This window comes from Aquarana catesbeiana, linkage group LG12 (assembly GCF_042186555.1).
Source record: "Aquarana catesbeiana isolate 2022-GZ linkage group LG12, ASM4218655v1, whole genome shotgun sequence".
In the NCBI taxonomy this organism is placed as follows: Eukaryota; Metazoa; Chordata; class Amphibia; order Anura; family Ranidae; genus Aquarana; species Aquarana catesbeiana.
In genome coordinates this window covers 60,950,763-60,969,830 of record NC_133335.1, presented here as the reverse complement: position 1 = coordinate 60,969,830, position 19,068 = coordinate 60,950,763, and the positions used below count along the sequence as shown (strand labels likewise).

Below are 19,068 nucleotides of genomic sequence, written 5' to 3'. Positions count from 1 at the left end.
TTTTTACTTTCTGCTATAAAACATTTCCAATAAAAAAATAGAAAAAAAATCTAATTTATTCATCAATTTAGGCCAATATGTATTCTGCTACATTTTTTAGATTGGTTTGCGCCTGTATGGTTATAGTGTCTACAAACTCTGGGATATTTTTATGCAATATTTTTTTTTTCTACTCATAATGGTGGTGATCAGCCGAATACTGCACTCTGCACTCGGGAGCATGGGCGTCCGCAGAACTTTTTTTTGGGGGGGGGGGGGGCAGGTGGGGGGTGATATGAAAGGTGCTTCAAAAACACCCCCGATGCTATAATTCAGGCGCCCTGCGCCCGAAAATGGCCCGGGTGCCTGAATAGGATGAGTGCTGGAATGGGCACATATAAGCGCTATGGGCACTAAACATCCAGCCCACAGCGCTGCTGCACCTGATCTCTCTCCTCTTCCCCTCGCACTGTACCAATCGGTACTAGGAGGGGAAAGATGAACCGGACATGACGCCGGTTTGTTTACAAGTGGCTGGGTATGGATAGGATGGCTGAGTATGGCTGGGTATGGATGGGATGGCTGGGTATGGCTGAGTATGGCTGGGTCGGGTATGGCTGAGTATGGCTGGGTCGGGTATGGCTGAGTATGGCTGGGTCGGGTATGGCTGAGTATGGCTGGGTCGGGTATGGCTGAGTATGGCTGGGTCGGGTATGGCTGAGTATGGCTGGGTCGGGTATGGCTGAGTATGGCTGGGTATGGCTGAGTGTGGATGGGATGGCTGGGTATGGCTGAGAATGGCTGGGTATGGCTGAGTATGGATGGAAGAGTATTGCTGAGTATGGCTGGCTCAGCATGGATGGATTGATGACTATTGCTGAGTATGGATGGATGGATGAGTATTGCTGAGTATGGATGAGTATTGCTGAGTATGGATGGATGGATGAGTGTTGCTGAGTATGGATGGATGGATGAGTATGGATGGATGGATGAGTGTTGCTGAGCATGGATGGATGAGTATTGCTGAGCATGGATGGATGAGTATTGCTGAGTATGGATGGATGGATGAGTATTGCTGAGTATGGATGGATGAGTATTGCTGAGTATGGATGAATATTGCTGAGCATGGATGGATGGATGAGTATTGCTGAGCATGGAAGGATGAGTATTGCTGAGCATGGATGGATGGATGAGTATTGCTGAGTATGGATGGATGAGTATTGCTGAGCATGGATGGATGAGTATTGCTGAGCATGGATGGATGGATGAGTATTGCTGAGTATGGATGGATGGATGGATGAGTATTGCTGAGTATAGATGTATGGATGAATATTGCTGAACATGGATGGGTGAGTATATCAAAGTTCTAATCCCTGTTTGGTAAGGACAGTCCCTGATGTACAGAGAAAGTCCATGTTATAGACAGTGCATTAAAGAAACGGTCCTTGTTATCCACTTGCCCTCTGGAAGATTTACACCCCTTCATGGGCCATTTTTTGCAATACGGCACTGTGTTATTTTAACTGACAATTGCGTGGTCGTGCGACGCTGTACCCAAATATAAAATTGATGTCCTTTTTTCCCCACAAATAGAGCTTTCTTTTGGTGGTGATTGATCATCTCTGCGGTTTTTATTTTTTGGGCTATAAACAAAAAAAGGCTGACAATTTTGAAAAAAAAAAAATATTTTTTACTTTCTGCTATAAAACATTTCCAATAAAAAAATAGAAAAAAAATCTAATTTATTCATCAATTTAGGCCAATATGTATTCTGCTACATTTTTTAGATTGGTTTGCGCCTGTATGGTTATAGTGTCTACAAACTCTGGGATATTTTTATGCAATATTTTTTTTTTCTACTCATAATGGTGGTGATCAGCCGAATACTGCACTCTGCACTCGGGAGCATGGGCGTCCGCAGAACTTTTTTTTGGGGGGGGGGCAGGTGGGGGGTGATATGAAAGGTGCTTCAAAAACACCCCCGATGCTATAATTCAGGCGCCCTGTGCCCGAAAATGGCCCGGGTGCCTGAATAGGATGAGTGCTGGAATGGGCACATATCAGCGCTATGGGCACTAAACATCCAGCCCACAGCGCTGCTGCACCTGATCTCTCTCCTCTTCCCCTCGCACTGTACCAATCGGTACGAGGAGGGGAAAGATGAACCGGACATGACGCCGGTTTGTTTACAAGTGGCTGGGTATGGATAGGATGGCTGAGTATGGCTGGGTATGGATGGGATGGCTGGGTATGGCTGAGTATGGCTGGGTCAGGTAAGGCTGAGTATGGCTGGGTCGGGTATGGCTGAGTATGGCTGGGTCGGGTATGGCTGAGTATGGCTGGGTCGGGTATGGCTGAGTATGGCTGGGTCGGGTATGGCTGAGTATGGCTGGGTCGGGTATGGCTGAGTATGGCTGGGTATGGCTGAGTGTGGATGGGATGGCTGGGTATGGCTGAGAATGGCTGGGTATGGCTGGCTCAGCATGGATGGATTGATGACTATTGCTGAGTATGGATGGATGAGTATTGCTGAGTATGGCTGGCTCAGCATGGATGGATTGATGACTATTGCTGAGTATGGATGGATGGATGAGTATTGCTGAGTATGGATGAGTATTGCTGAGTATGGATGGATGGATGAGTATTGCTGAGCATGGATGGATGAGTATTGCTGAGCATGGATGGATGAGTATTGCTGAGCATGGATGGATGGATGAGTATTGCTGAGTATGGATGGATGGATGAGTATTGCTGAGTATGGATGGATGGATGAGTATTGCTGAGTATGGATGGATGGATGAGTATTGCTGAGCATGGATGGATGAGTATTGCTGAGTATGGATGAATATTGCTGAGCATGGATGGATGGATGAGTATTGCTGAGCATGGATGGATGGATGAGTATTGCTGAGTATGGATGGATGAGTATTGCTGAGCATGGATGGATGGATGAGTATTGCTGAGCATGGATGGATGGATGAGTATTGCTGAGTATGGATGGATGGATGAGTATTGCTGAGTATAGATGTATGGATGAATATTGCTGAACATGGATGGGTGAGTATATCAAAGTTCTAATCCCTGTTTGGTAAGGACAGTCCCTGATGTACAGAGAAAGTCCATGTTATAGACAGTGCATTAAAGAAACGGTCCTTGTTATCCACTTGCCCTCTGGAAGATTTACACCCCTTCATGGGCCATTTTTTGCAATACGGCACTGTGTTACTTTAACTGACAATTGCGTGGTCGTGCGACGCTGTACCCAAATATAAAATTGATGTCCTTTTTTCCCCACAAATAGAGCTTTCTTTTGGTGGTGATTGATCATCTCTGCGGTTTTTATTTTTTGGGCTATAAACAAAAAAAGGCCGACAATTTTGAAAAAAAAACAATATTTTTTACTTTCTGCTATAAAACATTTCCAATAAAAAAATAGAAAAAAATCTAATTTATTCATCAATTTAGGCCAATATGTATTCTGCTATATTTTTTTGATTGGTTTGCGCCTGTATGGTTATAGTGTCTACAAACTCTGGGATATTTTTATGCAATATTTTTTTTTTCTACTCATAATGGTGGTGATCAGCCGAATACTGCACTCTGCACTCGGGAGCATGGGCGTCCGCAGAACTTTTTTCGGGGGGGCAGGTGGGGGGTGATATGAAGGGTGCTTCAAAAACACCCCCGATGCTATAATTCAGGCGCCCTGCGCCCGAAAATGGCCCGGGTGCCTGAATAGGGGGTGGCAGCGGCGGCCTTAGATAGATTCATGCAATACATGAATCTATCTATCTATAGGTGATAGAGGGATGGCAGGAGAGAGGGGGCGGTGCCCGTGCGGCCTTATTGCACGGGCCGCCATTGTGTTCAGGCCATAATTTTGATCTTGATGAAAACAGCTATACAGTTTGTATAGCTGTTTTCAGCAAGATCAAAATATGGCCACAACAGATGTATTGCAATACAAAAAGATGTACATTGCATTCTCTAGGCTATATAAATTACATGGGCATGAACTGGTCTTGTACGCCTGGCCTGAGTAGTAACTTCTAATACAAAGTGAAGAAGAGATGAATTATCTCTGTATTTTAGTCATGATAATAACATAATACACTAAAGAGACATACCTTTCCAGTAAATTAGCAATAAATAAATCAAAATGCTTTTCCTCCTGGGAGTCCTGGCTGCTACTAACTGCTGTTACCTATGGTTCCTCGCGGTTCTTATGTTGCCTAGGCACAGGTATTATATCACTGGGCGGCTCGCACTTGAGTGGGCGGATCCATTTACAACAACACACCTACACACTACATAGGCAACCAATCAGTGAGGAGGAGCACGGAAAGGCCGAGCTACCGAGCGGCGGACACAGGACAGTGTCAGGACAGAGCAGAGAGCAGCGTAGTAGCAGCTGCAGACCTAGAAAAAAAAGTCAGTGGCGGACATTTCAACACAACACACAGACACAGTGCAACTGCAAGCCTACACCTGATGCCCCTATTTGCGGACGCCCATGCTCAGTAACCCCCCTGGGAGAGCGCTTCTCCGAGGGGGTTATCAGATGTGGGGAGGAGCCGCCGAGGGACCCCAGAAAAGGAGGTTCAGGGCCACTCTGTGCAAAACGAGCTGCACAGTGGAAGTAAGTATATGTTTGTTATTTAACCACTTGCCGCCCATCATATAGCAAAATGACAGCTGCAAAGTGGTTTCGATATCCTGTCAGTCTCTGACAGAGACTCTTTACCACGCGATCAGCCCACGATGTAAACAGGAAGAGCCATGGATCGGCTTTTTCTCACTTGTGTCTGTCAGACGCAAATAGAGGAGAGCCGATAGGCTGCTCCTCTGACAGGGGGGGTCTGTGCTAATTGATTATCAGCGCAGCCCCCCCCCCCCCCCCCCCCGAGGATGCCCACACTGGACCACCAGGGACGCCACCAGGACCACCAGGCATGTCACCACCAGGTATGCCACCCTAGACCACCAGGGATGCCAATCAGTGCCCACAATGGATGCCAATCAGTGATTGATCAGTGGCATCACTGATTGGCAGGCATTATTGTTTGGCACTGATTGGCATCCATCAGTACCATCTATTAGTGTACATCAGTGCCACCTATCAGTGCCCATCCATGCCCATCTGTGCCACCTATCAGTGCCCATCTGTGCCGCCTATCAGTACCCATCCGTACCGCCTATCAGTGCCCTTCTGTGTCACCTATCAGTGCCCATCTGTGCTGCCTATCAGTGCCCATCAGTGCCACCTATGTGTACCCATCACAGTGCCGCCTATGAGTGCCCCATCAGTGCCACATATTAGTGCCCATCATCAGTGCCCATCAGTGCCGCCTTATCAGTGCCCTTCAGTGAAGGAGAAAACGTACTTATTTATTGTAACAGAAACAAAAAAAAACATTTTTTTTTCTACATTTTCGGTCTTTTTTTTATTTGTTGCGCAAAAAATAAAAACCAAAGAGGTGATCAAATACCACCAAAAGAAAGCTCTATTTGTGGGAAGAAAATGATAAAAATTTAATTTGGGTACAGTGTAGCATGACCGCGCAATTGTCATTCAAAATGCGACAGCGCTGAAAGCTGAAAATTGGTCTGGGCAGGAAGGTGTATAGAAGTGGTTAAAAAAAAAAAAAGGGAACCTTTAGTATCACTTTAAGGGGTAGAGGATTTGTGCTAGGAGGGGTAATTTTTTTGAGGGGGATTTGGAGAGAGCGAGAATTTGAGCCTGGTGGGGGGATGGGGGGGATGTCAAAGATTTGTACTGGCAGGGGGGCAGATTGGTACTGGGAGTATGGGGAATTTATGCTTATGGGATAAGCATACAGATTAGTGCTTGATTTTAATTTTTTTTTTTGGGGACTGCAAAATAGTCCGAAAAAAGGTAGACAAACCGCATAATCCACGGACGCCATTCCTAGTTCTGGTAATGTTGATTGTACAAAGATTGTACATTCTAATTGTAACGTGTATGGCAAAAGCACAGGCGATTTCCCCTAACTTCCCATCTTGTGTCACTAAAGCCTCATTCGTACACACTGTACGATTGTTGGCAGGGGATTGTCTGTTGACAGACTGTTGTCCTAAAATCTAACCGTTAGTACGCTCCTTTAGACAATTGTTGTCCAACTTTCGGCAAACAAATGTTGGATGACAGGCTAGTAAATTTTCGGTCGTCAGATGACGTCAGATTTTCGTATGGTCAGTACACAAATCCGTCACACGAAAGTTAAAAGTACAAACACGCATGCTCGGAATCAATGCTCACCAAACACGAAATTAGCAGAAGGGGCCCAAAGGGTGGCACTCCAGAGTTGAAATTCCTCGTAGTACGTCACTACGTTCGTGTTTGTGGCACGACAATTGCATACCGTTAGTATACAAGACAAGATCCTGGACACGCCCCTAAAGACAAAAATCAGACGCTCGGTTGGCCAGCAAGCATACCGTGCGTACAAGGCTTAAGGATCCATTCACACTTCACGCTTTCTGAATGTGCGACAAAAAACACAGGAAACGCGTTTGGGGAAACGTGCTGCGAATGTGCGTTGCCATTAATTGTTAATGGCACCCAAATGCTGTTAGCTGCACAGCAAACGTGCTACAAACACATATTGCAAAAAAAAAAAAAACGGCGCTCCCTGCCCAAAAAAAAAGGTTCTGGAGCTTTTGTCACACACAGGGCGGCCCATTCTTATGTGCGATGCGCAGAAACACGTGAAGAACGCACAAAACGGGGAGTGAATGAGACGGGAGGGGAGGGGGGGGGGGGGAATCACATTTAGGAGAATGTAGATGGGAATAAAAATCAGGCAGAGGTTTTAAACCCCCCCTCAGGTAAAGCTGCACACACACATATATATAATATAATTAACCACTTAAGGATCGAGCCTCTTTTTGAGATGTGATGTTTACAAGTTAAAAACTGTTTTTTTTTCTAGAAAATTACTTAGAACCCCCAAACATTATACTTTTTTTTCTAAAACCCTAGAGAATAAAATGGCATTCCTTGTTATACTTCCTGTCACACCGTATTTCCGCAGCGGTCTTACAAGCACACTTTTTTGGAAAAAATACACTTTTTTGAATTAAAAAATAAGACAACAGTAAAGTTAGCCCAATTTTTTTTCTATATTGTGAAAGATAATGTTACACCGAGTAAATTGATACCCAACATGTCACGCTTCAAAATTGCACCCTCTCGTGGAATGGCGACATACTTTTACCCTTAAAAATCTCTATCGGCGACATTTAAAAAATTCTACAGGTTGCATGTTTTAAGTTACAGAGGAGGTCTAGGGCTAGAATTATTGCTCTCGCTCTACCGATTGCGGCGATACCTCACATGTGTGGTTTGAACACCGTTTTCATATGCGGGCACTACTCACGTATACGTTCACTTCTGCACGCGAGCTCGGCGGGACAAGGGGGGGGTTAAAAAATTTTTTTTTTTTCTTATTTATTTTAGCTTGTATTTTTTATTTTTACACTGTTTTTAAAAAAAAAATATGGTGTCACTTTTATTCCTATTACAAGGCAGGTAAACATCTCTTGTAGTAGAAAAAAAGCATGACAGGACCTCTTAAATATGAGATCTGGGGTCAAAAAGACCTCATATTTACAGTAAAATGCAAAAAAAAAAAAAAATTGTCCTTAAAAAAAAAAAAAAAAAAAAAAAAAAAGGCCCTTTAAGAGCTATAGGCGCTTCCGCCCTGCAATGTTATGGAGACAGGTGGGGCCATCTTCCCCTCACTTGTCTCCATGCCCAGCAAGGGTGAAGATTCGCCGCTGGCTCCAGTAAGCGGTGGATGGCACCGGAGCGCGGCGGAAGGGGGACAGGGCAATAAAAGTGATATCGCGGCAAATCCGCCGCATAGACCACTATTATCCGAAACTGGACCGCCGGCTGAACAAGAGGATACCGGGGCTATGGCAGGTAGCTACTGCCATAACAACGAAATTCCTCTTCAAAGTAAGGACGGATATCGGCGTGCGGCGGTCCAGAAGTGGTTAAAGCGGGATTCCGGCCAGGAATTTTTTTAAAAAAAAAGTCAGCAGCTACAAACACTGTAGCTGCTGACTTTAAATAAGTACTTACCTGTCCTGGTTGCCCGCGATGTCGGCCGACTCGTCCCTCGGCACCGCCATCCTAACTAAGGGAAACAGGCAGTGGAGCCTTGCGGCTTCACTGCCAGTTTCCGACTGCGCACGCGCGAGCGGCGCGGCGCTCTGTGGATGGCCCCGTGGTTTTCTGGGAACACACACAGTTCCCAGAAGGCAACGGGGCCGCTCACCGAGGAGCGGGACACGCCGCGGAATAGGAAGAGGCAGATTAGGAAGACTGCCTAGCAACAAGGGTTCAGGTAAGTTTAAAAAAATTTTTTTTTTTTCAAATGTTTTTTTTTTTATTTTTTTGAGATTTTTCATGCTATTTTTTATTTTAGGGTGGCCCTCCACTTTAATAATAATAAATATAACTATAATGATTAATGATTTATTGCCCCTCCCCCCAGCCTTGTCACCTTCATCTACATAGGACAACCTCTGGAGGTGGATTGGGATCCCAGCCAGCAGCTCCAGCTTCTCTTTCAGCTCTGCCATCTTCATATGGTGACTACATCCGGGCACTGAGAACCTCTCCTGGCTCTCCTGCAGTCTCACTTTGATGCTGAACTGGCTGTCACGTGAGGTGAGGGTCCCGGACTTCATTTTCCCACGGTGAGCCATTAGAAGGGATCAGAGGAAGCGAGAACCGGGGAGAGGAAGTGTTGCTAGGCAACCACAAGAACGCTACAAACAAGAACGGGGCTGCTGAACTAGTTACTAGGCAGCCCTGCGCCCGCCCCCTCTATCCAATCAGTGAACGCACAGCTTTCAGTGGCTCCTGCTCATCCAATCAGAGAACACTGTCTATAATCTTACATTGCAGGGCGTGTTCAGCGTTCTGGATTGGTTCCCTTTGTAAACATAGAGAAATATTACAGTGTAGACACGTGTTATTGTTTACCTCCATTGAGGAAAGTAGCTGTATCTCTGTAGATAGGTGTAGAATCTGAGAGAGAGCAGTAGTTAGTGGTGATAATAATCAGAGAAGAAAAAGAAATGTCTTTGCTGTCAGGTGGTGTCACCGAGACAGGATGTCGTGACCGAAATCCCCCTAATGGTGTCACGCTTCAATTTCATTACCCGACAGATGTGCAACTCAATCTAAATGATCAGCAAAAAATTAAATAGGCATAATGTCCCTTCCGATCGATTTAGACTCAATTCAGATTTGATCAAATCGAGTCGATCGGCTGGAGCAGAACATTTTGGATCGTGGGATATTTTTCTCATGAATCTGATTGTATTTAGTATTTATGGTGGATACAAAGACATGATCAATCATTTACAGCCTTCCAACTAAAGAAATCTACTTCCCTGTGTGTGGCATATCTGTCCAAATGGATTGTCAACTATAGATCAATTATTATTATTGGAAGAGATCGGTCAGAAAAGAAATCGACCATTAATTGAAGTGTATATGGTCGCACGCAGGCAGCCATTTTATTATCTGATCAATGTTTGATTTGGTCAAAACGATTCAATTGATAAACAATCAAATAGGCATAACCTTTCAATCAATTTAGATCAGATTCGATCAAACTGAGTCGATCAGCATAAGTAGAAAATGATTTATCGGTTTGCATCAGTTGGCAGCACTGAGAAACCTATGTCATGAATACCACCGTATTTCTTATGTATGGTGGAAACAGAGATGTGATCAATAATTCACAATTATATCTTCCAACGACCAATTAAAACCCACTATCCTGTGTGTGGCATATCTATAGATCGATTATTCTTATCAGGAGAGATTGATCAAAAAATAAATAAATTTGCGTCTGTTGGCTTCACTGAGATCTGATTAGGAGACTGAAGTGGAAATCGACATCTCTGTTTCCACAATGCAACCTCATATTCTGATTGATTGCAATACGATCAAATTCATGAACAAAGCATCTCAGTGCTACCGATCATTGCAACAGGATCAATAATTTCCTCCCTGGCCGGTCAACTCAGTTTGGTGAAATCTGATCTAAAATAAGTCTGAATTGAATGGAAGGGAAGTTATGATCATTCAGTTGTTTGCCGTTTTGATTAAATCGCTCATCGATCGATCGGATTATGAAACAAGCATATATGGATACTATGAAGGTGGCAGTGCACGTATCAATTTGTGATCCATCTAGGTATGAGCCATTGCAAACAAGATATTCATCACTGATGAAAATATGATTGACCAGAAAGGATAAAAAAAAAAAAAAATAAAATAAGAAAGCGCATTTAAACAAGTTTTATTACAATCGGCCAACTGACACATGCAGATAATAGTGTGATCGATCAGAAACAATCAACAATATTCTGCCACACTCATTCTGATTTATGATTCTTATTTGATTCAAACATTTTAAGCTGCCCATACGCTATACAATCTGATTTACAATCGCCTTAAAGTTGGCCATACACTATTAAAAATTGATTGTATAATCTCCTTTACATCCACCGTAAACTATGTAGTGCAAATGTCTGCCTGATTAGATAGGAATGAATGGATTGTTTACGTGTGCCCTCCTATTACCTAGCTTTGGTAAAAAATAAAGGAGATTGTACAATCAGATTTTATTGTGTATGGCCAGCTTTAGCTTTATCAAAACTATGTAGTAGGAGGGAACACCTAAACAATCCATTCAATTCCTATTAGATCAGGCAGGCCCTTGCACTACATAGTTTACGGTAGATCTAAAGATTATTATACAGATTGTATAGCCACTTAATCACATACATGTACTTGTATGTGGCTTTAAGTGGTTGTACCGGGATGATGCAGCTACAGACATCATCCCGTCATCATTATTTTTAAAGTCTGGGGCTTTTTCGTAAAAGCCATCTGAGCGGCTAATTAGCCGCTGGATTACTTTCACAATTGGCAGAAGGACCCCCAACGCCCGCTGATGCCTCTCTGAGATCTCCGTCCCGACGGTGAGCCCAGATTGAAAGCCAGCGATTCCGCTTTTTTATCTATATTGCGGGGATCCGGCAATTCATTTCAGCTGCAAGCAGTTTTAAATGAGATTTTTTTTAGACTTTTTTTTGCATTGACCCATGTCCCCTGGGGCAGGACCCCGGTCCCCAAAACACTTTTTATGACAATAACTTGCATATAAGCCTTAAAATTAGCACTTTTGATTTTTCATATTCGTGTCCCATAGACTTTAACGGTGTTCGCATATTTGCACACATTTTTTGTCTGTTCGCATGTTCTGCTGCAAAACAAACTGGGGAGGTATTTGGCTCATCCCTAGTGGAGTCTGCAATCGATATTGGTCAGACTTCACCAAATGATTATGGAGCATAACATTCGGAAACTAACGGGTAATTATCAGATAATATAGACCAGTGATGGCGAACCTTTTTGAGCCCAAGTGCCCAAACAGCAACACAAAACCAATTTATTTATTTCAAAGTGCCAACATAAAATTAAACCCTACCACCAGCTCTGTACAGAGGATGGGACTGATCATCCCTCTGAATGAGTCCTAAGGGACCAAAAACGTATGATTCTGCCAGATTTCCTTAGAATACAGGGTTCAGGAATGCGCTGTGCTCAGAATACAGGGTTCAGGTATGTGTTATGCTCAGAATACAGGGTTCAGGAATGAGCTTTGCTCAGAATACAGGGTCAGGAATGCGTTGTGCTCAGAATACAGGGTTCAGGAATGCGTTGTGCTCAGAATACAGGGTTCAGGAATGCGTTGTGCTCAGAATACAGGGTTCAGGAAAGCGTTGTGCTCAGAATACAGGGTTCAGGAATGCGTTGTGCTCAGAATACAGGGTTCAGGAATGCGTTGTGCTCAGAATACAGGGTTCAGGAAAGCGTTGTGCTCAGAATACAGGGTTCAGGAATGCGTTGTGCTCAGAATACAGGGTTCAGAAATGCATTGTGCTCAGAATACAGGGTTCAAGTATGCATTGTGCTCAGAATACAGGGTTCAGGTATGCGTTGTGCTCAGAATACAGGGTTCAGGAATGCGTTGTGCTCAGAATACAGGGTTCAGGAATGTGTTGTGCTCGAATACAGGGTTCAGGAATGCGTTGTGCTCGAATACAGGGTTCAGGAATGCGTTGTGCTCAGAATACAGGGTTCACAAATGCGTTGTGCTCAGAATACAGAGTTCAGAAATGCGTTGTGCTCACAATACAGGGTTCAGGAATGCATTGTGGTCAGAGTACAGGGTTCAGGAATGCGTTGTGGTCAGAATACAGGGTTCAGGAATGTGTTTTGCTCAGAATACAGGGTTCAGGAATGCGTTGTGCTCAGAATACAGGGTTCAGGAATGCGTTGTGCTCAGAATACAGGGTTCAGGAATGTGTATTGCTTAGAATACAGGGTTCAGGAATGCCCTACTGCCCTATTGTCCTGCCATACCAGGCCCTTCAGGTCTGGTATGGATATTAAGGGGAACCCCGCGGCAAAATTAAAAAAAAAAAATGGTGTGGGGGTCCCCCTCAAAATCCATACTAGACCCTTCAGGTCTGGTATGGATTTTAAGGGGAACCCCGCGTCAAAATTTTTTAAAAAATGGCGTGGGGTCCCCCCAAAAATCCATACCAAACCCTTATTCGAGCACGCAAGCTGGCAGGCCGCAGGAAAAGAGGGGGGGATGAGAGAGCGCCCCTCCCCTCCTGAACCGTACCAGGCCACATGCCCTCAACATTGGGAGGGTGCTTTGGGGTAGCCTCCACAAAGCATCTTGTCCCCATGTTGATGGGGAGAAGGGCCTCATCTCCACAGCCCTTGCCCGGTGGTTGTGGGGGTCTGTGGGCGGGGGGCTTATTGGAATCTGGAAGCTTTTGAATTTGCAGCGAACACTCCAAATTGTTCGACCCGAACATAAAGCCCATCCCTACTATTGAGCATCTGTGGGGCATCCTCAAACGGAAGGTGGAGGAGTACAAGGTCTCTAACATCCACCAGCTCCGTGATGTCGTCATGGAGGAGTGCAAGAGGACTCCAATGGCAACCTGTGAAGCTCTGGTGAACTCCATGCCCAAGAGGCTTAAGGCAGTGCTGGAAAATAATGGTGGCCACACAAAATATTTACACTTTGGGTCCAGTTTGGACATTTTCACTTAGGGGTGTACTCACTTTTGTTGCCAGCGGTTTAGACATCAATGGCTGTGTGTTGAGTTATTTTGAGGGGACAGCAAATTTACACTGTTATACAAGCTGTACACTCACTACTTTACATTGTAGCAAAGTGTCATTTCTTCAGTGTTGTCACATGAAAAGATAGAATAAAATATTTACAAAAATGTGAGAGGTGTGAGATACTGTATATCCACTGCATATAGTTTAGCTATATCTCACTGCAGGCCGTTCCTGGCATACTGTTTCTAACATACTGTACTTCTGGCAGGCAGGTTATTCAGTTAGCTGCAGTGTATTTAATTAATATATATATATATATATATATATATATATATATATATATATATATATATATATATATATATATATATACACAACTCTCGTGTGTGTGTATATATATATATATATATATATATATATATATATATATATATATATATATATGTATGTATGTGTAGCGCTGGTAGATTTGCAATCTACCGCATGTTAGGTAAATTTAGTAACTTGTTCGTTAGGAAGGTTAAGTTTGCCTCTGTTCAAGCTTGGCTGATGTTGTGTGTGTTTCCGTGCTGACCGGTGGGTGTCGCTGTTATCACTGGTTAGTGTTGGAAAGGCAACGTGTTGAAGCGTATGGATGCTCTTCTGTCCCGGAGACAACTCGGTGGAGGTAGTCCTCCGAGTTGCATTCTGGGCGAGGGTATTTATGGGACAGACGCCATATTTTGGGGTTCGTTTTTACAGCCACCTGCTGGCCCTCCTGGCCATCAGATATGCGTTAAGGAGCTACCTCGTGGTCCTCCGTTCCGGAGGCCCACGATACTACGGCGCAGGGGTGGGTCCAGAGGCTTGTCTGGGGCCTACCATCGCGGCCGAGGAATGGTCCTGAGCTGTCGCTCTTGTGTGACGAAGCTGGACAACCGAGGATATCCCAGGGGAGGACCCGTCTTGGAGGGATCACTCAGCGTGCTGGTCTATAGAGGGGCCTGGTGACTCAGTTGGAGGACGTATCTGAAAGTAACTATACAGCATAGTGTTGCCTGGTTGGCTTAAAGCAGGGATGTCCAAACTACGGCCCTCCAGCTGTTGCGGAACTACACTTCCCATGAGGCATTGTAAAACTCTGACATTCACAGACATGACTAGGCATGATGGGAGTTGTAGTTCCTTAACAACTGGAGGGCCATAGTTTGGACACCACTGGCTTAAAGGTTCAGGCACTGTGACTGACATTCATTACAGAAAATCTGATACATCCTGTGGCAGAGGATCGTACGGATTTTGTTCCCAAGCAAGTCTGTGGCAGAGACTTTGATTCGTGCTGCGTACTGGCTGCTAGGCTGGTGAGAGAGGCCTATCCAGATGAGCAAGGAGTGTATCCCACGAGGGGAGCGCATTCCATGCAATATCTGAATTCTACCCGAACATTTGTTAAAGAATCCTACAAGAAGATGTTTGAGTTTCTTCTGCAGTTTCCTTTCCGCCTCTTTCCTGCTATTTCCTAAGTCAAGTGTTTAATAAAGCATTGAAAACGTACTTCAGTGTTGCTGCGTGTGTCGTCCAGAGGTGAACTCAACGGAACCCTAGACCCGGTGAAACAGAGGGAAGCAGAGTGAAGGTAACAGACCCGCTTAAATCAGCAGCTCCACCGAGAGTTATTGCTACATGTGGGGGCGTCGTCCGGGATTTGTTGACCGTCAATTCTCGCAACCCAGTGGAGTGTTTTACCAGGAGTTTACGGTGAGAGCTGGACTTTGTCATTTTTTCAGGAAGAGAAAAGGTAAAACTGCAGGACTTTGTTTCTGAGTGCGTAGACGGCGGGCGCCCGTAAAAGGCCCGAGAGCTACGTGACTAGAAGAATAAGTGGGAGGAGTTACCCTACTTGCTACCTCGTGGGATGCGTGTATGTGTTTGGTGCCAGAGGAAAAGAGAAGCCTCGTGATCGTGCTAAGAAGATCAGAGTGTGGCCATGTCTTTTCCGGTGATGCAATCAGTTGTGGGACCCAGAGTATTCCCTACAAGCACTGTGATGAATACTGTGCTATCTGGAACTCTGCTTACGGATACTGGAGTTCGTTTGAAGCCGCAGGGGAGGTTTGTCCTGTATACCTCAGGAGAAGTTGAGGGATTGGGCATGATCTGCCATCGATGCGAAGGATTGGGCGTACATCTTCATCCATTTGACCGATGACCGCAATGTGGAGAGTACTTGTTTGTGGTGGAGCAACCTACCACATCGCCCCGTGCTTATCGGATGGATTGGGCAACAGGTATCGCCACAGTAGAGGCTGCTATCGCTACAGAGAGAGAGCGACAGGCCGCCACTTTGCCTGTTGTTACTGACAATGTTCCAGAAGGAGACACTGCTGCTGTTGTCTCATCAAGGGACATTACTTTGGTTTCTGCGTCCACTACGCCTACTCAAAGGAAGGTGGGCTATGTAAAGGCTTCCCGCGGCCGTGGTCGAGGCCTACCCCAGAGGTTACCTGAACCGGAGCTACCAGAGTCCACGTTAGGAACAGGTAAGCCACTGTTGGGGAATGTGTCCGGGACTGTAAATAAATATTTGCCAGCGGAAGAGTTGGGAGATTCGGAAATAGAATCCATGCCGGATCTTTCCGGTGATGATGACCTATTTGAGACTATGTCAAAAAGTGAGGATGTTGCCTCCACTATGACTTCCCCTGAATGGACAGCTCTGAGTTGTGGGAAGACGTCACCCTGTGTGGAGCCACACAGTACTATTGATGGGACTTTACCAAAAGTTGCTAGTTCACTACAGACACCGGCTGGGTCTATGGTGAGCAAATCATTGGATTCCTGTGTACCGCCTGGTATGGGGAGAGACAGATCTTTGCCAAAACTTGCCCGCTTACAGAGGAAGTTGAACAAGCGTGTGGCAGCAGAGTATGGTTTGTCGTTCCCCTATGTGCCCCGGGATATCATGCAGGAGATTGAAACTAATCGGGAACTTTGGTACAGTGAAGCTGTTTGGGACTATTTGTCTGTACTTAAGCCCTTCAGAAAGATTGGATGTTCTGTTAAGATGAATGAACGTTTTAACGGATGCTTTGAACATTGGAATTTCGGTCGGCACATCTATGCTGACAAAGTGGTAATTTGTAGGCCAGGAAAGGACAATGTTGTATATTTTATTTATATTTTATTACCACAGAGGATAAAGAGGGAAAGACACTGACCTTGCCAGATCCCCGGTTTTACTGGTAACTATGGACATAAGAACTTTGAAGTTATTTAGCTAGTTAGCATCAGGGTAAAAATATCTGCGTGGGCAAGATCTACATATCCTGTTCAGTGTTTTTTTTTTTTTTACTTGGAAAAAAACAACTTTATTTATACAAAGCACATTTTACAAGTCATTCGGGTACATTTATCCATAAAAGGTCAGTTACATATTATGATAACAATGTTAAATATGCAGGAACGTTACATGGTGTGCATGCCCATAATCACAGGTACAGTAAACAGGTGTTAGCTGAATCCATCCCATACACCACATGTTTCTCAGATATGGGGGAACATTGCACTGGGTATGAAATAATTATACACAGGTTTCTCCGTCCTCCAACCACCTGTCCCAAATCTTGGAAAATGTTTGTGTAGATCCCCTGTGTGTATAAATCAATTTCTTGAAAGGCAGGGTGTCATTGATTGCTTTTTTCCACAACTGTAGTGTGGGGGGCATGTTCTGCATCCATCTCTGAGCTATCACTTTACGTGCTAGGAATAATGTTTCAAAAATAAATATTGTGTGATATTTGTCTACGTCTACATCCGGCAATAGCCCCAATATAAACAACTTAGGGTCCAGCACCACAGGGGATCCCATATTATCATGGAGGAAACGGACAACCTGCGTCCAGAACATCTGGACTTGCTCCATATAAGATGGTAAAACAAACCTGAGTGAGCCCTGCACAAGTGACACGTCGGGTCCAGCGTGTGCTGGAACTTTGCCAATCTCGTCGGCGTCAGGTAGGCTTTGTGTATTATATACAGTTGTGTCAGTCTGTCAGACAGTTTGGGAGACACTGTCTTCTAAAATCTCGTCCCAGTCACCGTCAGCTATGGGTCCTACGTCCTGTTCCCATACTGTTTGGCCTTGTGTGAAACTGCAGCTGCACCCCGTTGTCTAATTGTGCAATACAGGTATGATGTAAGTTTAGAGGTGTCATCTCCCATAACTATACTCAGAACAGGGGGAGGCTCCATCCCTACATCCATGTCCGGCAACTGTGTTCTGAGTGCATGTCGGAGCTGCAGGTATTTAAATGCTAAGTGGTGTGGAAGGGAAAACTCTTCTTTAAGAGTCTGGAACTGCTTGAGCCCGGAGGTGGACAAGACCTGATGGAGATACAATATTCCATGTCTAGCCCAGACTATCGAATCGGGAATTGTTTCTAGTTCTGGCATGTGACTGTTAAGCCACAATGGGGTATGGGAATGAAATTTCCCCACATTTTGTTTTTTAAGAGATATTTCCCAGATCCTTTGGTGGTGTAGCAGCATGCCCGAGTTGTACCGTGCAGAGGGACCTGGTGCTTTTTTCCCGCGGAGTACAGCTTGAACGGGTGTATATGCCGGGTGTCCCGGTTTGTCACAAACCAAAGATCTGTAACGTTGCATTTCGGATGTGTGGAAGTGGTATATGTGGGAAAGTTGCGCGGCTAAGTAGTAATCGTGAAGGTCCGGGAGGGAAACGCCCCCCATATCAGTTGAGTTTTTCAAGGTTTGCCAGGCTAGTTTATGTCTATTGTTTCCCCAGACAAACGAATTCAGAATAGCTTCCATCTGCTTAAAGATTTTTAAGGGGATGTAAAGGGGGGAGTGCCACACCAGATATAGGATCTTGGGTAGTATGATCATTTTTATTAAGTTTACCCGCCCCATTACCCCTAATGGCAATCTAGACCATGTCTGCGTTTTGCTTTTTAATATGTCAAACAAAGGGGCTATATTCAGGGGTGTATAGTCTACCAGGTCCCTGGTTACCTCCACCCCAGGTATTTAATCTTGGATACCCTAGCGAGTGGCAGTGGGGGGGTTGTGAAGGGGGGGGGGACACATCTATTGGTAGAATCTGGGACTTGTCCCAATTTATACGCAGGCCCGAGTATCCCCCTATTTGTTCAATAAGTCTTAATGCTGCTTAGAGTGATGGTCCCTGGTCCGTCCGCTAGGTATAATATTGTGTCATTGGCATACATTCTAATTTTATCGACTGTAGTGCCTCGGCGCAGACCCTGGATATCAGAGTGTGCTCTGATGGCAATGGCCAGTGGTTCGGCTTCCAGCGCATACAATAAGGGAGAGAGGGGACACCCTTGCCGGGTGCCCCTCTCTAATGGAAACTGCTCCGAGAGCCAGCCATTTACAAAAATTCTCGCCCTGGGTGTCTGGTACAGGAGTTGTACCCATTTTATAAAGCGTGCCCCAAACCCATAGCTGTGCAGGCACTCCCATAAATATGGCCATTCTACCGAATCAAAGGCCTTAGCTGTATCTAACGCCACCACCACCCTCGTTCCTGAGTTATCGTGTCGGGCTTGAATATTCATATATAGTCGCCTGATGTTCATAGCTGTGTTTTTTCCTGGCATAAAGCCTGTTTGGTCCGTGTGAATTAAAGTTAAGATGGCAGTGTTTAACTTAGAGGCTAAAAATTTGGCTAAGATTTTGATATCTACCTGCAGGAGTGAGATAGGTCTGTAGGATTCAGGGAAATGCGGATCTTTTCCCGGTTTGGGGAGAACAATGATTTGGGCTTCCTGCATAGATTCGGGGAGTGAATTTTGATCAAATATAGACTGATATAATGCTTTGAGCTTGGGGGCCAAGATATCTGAGTAGGTTACATAAAATTCCAA

General features: G+C 44.8%; 1 protein-coding gene across 1 annotated transcript in view; it reads right to left on the bottom strand.

Annotated features, from left to right (window-relative positions):
• Nucleotides 1-8,828, bottom strand: part of ANKRD60 (ankyrin repeat domain 60) — a 47,560-nt gene extending 38,732 nt beyond the window's left edge. The window contains exon 1 of the mRNA XM_073607899.1: nucleotides 8,514-8,828. Coding sequence (XP_073464000.1) covers nucleotides 8,514-8,718 — 205 coding nt within the window. The 5' untranslated portion in view covers nucleotides 8,719-8,828. The remainder of the gene's footprint in view (nucleotides 1-8,513) is intronic.
• Between the last annotated feature and the right edge of the window lie 10,240 nt (nucleotides 8,829-19,068).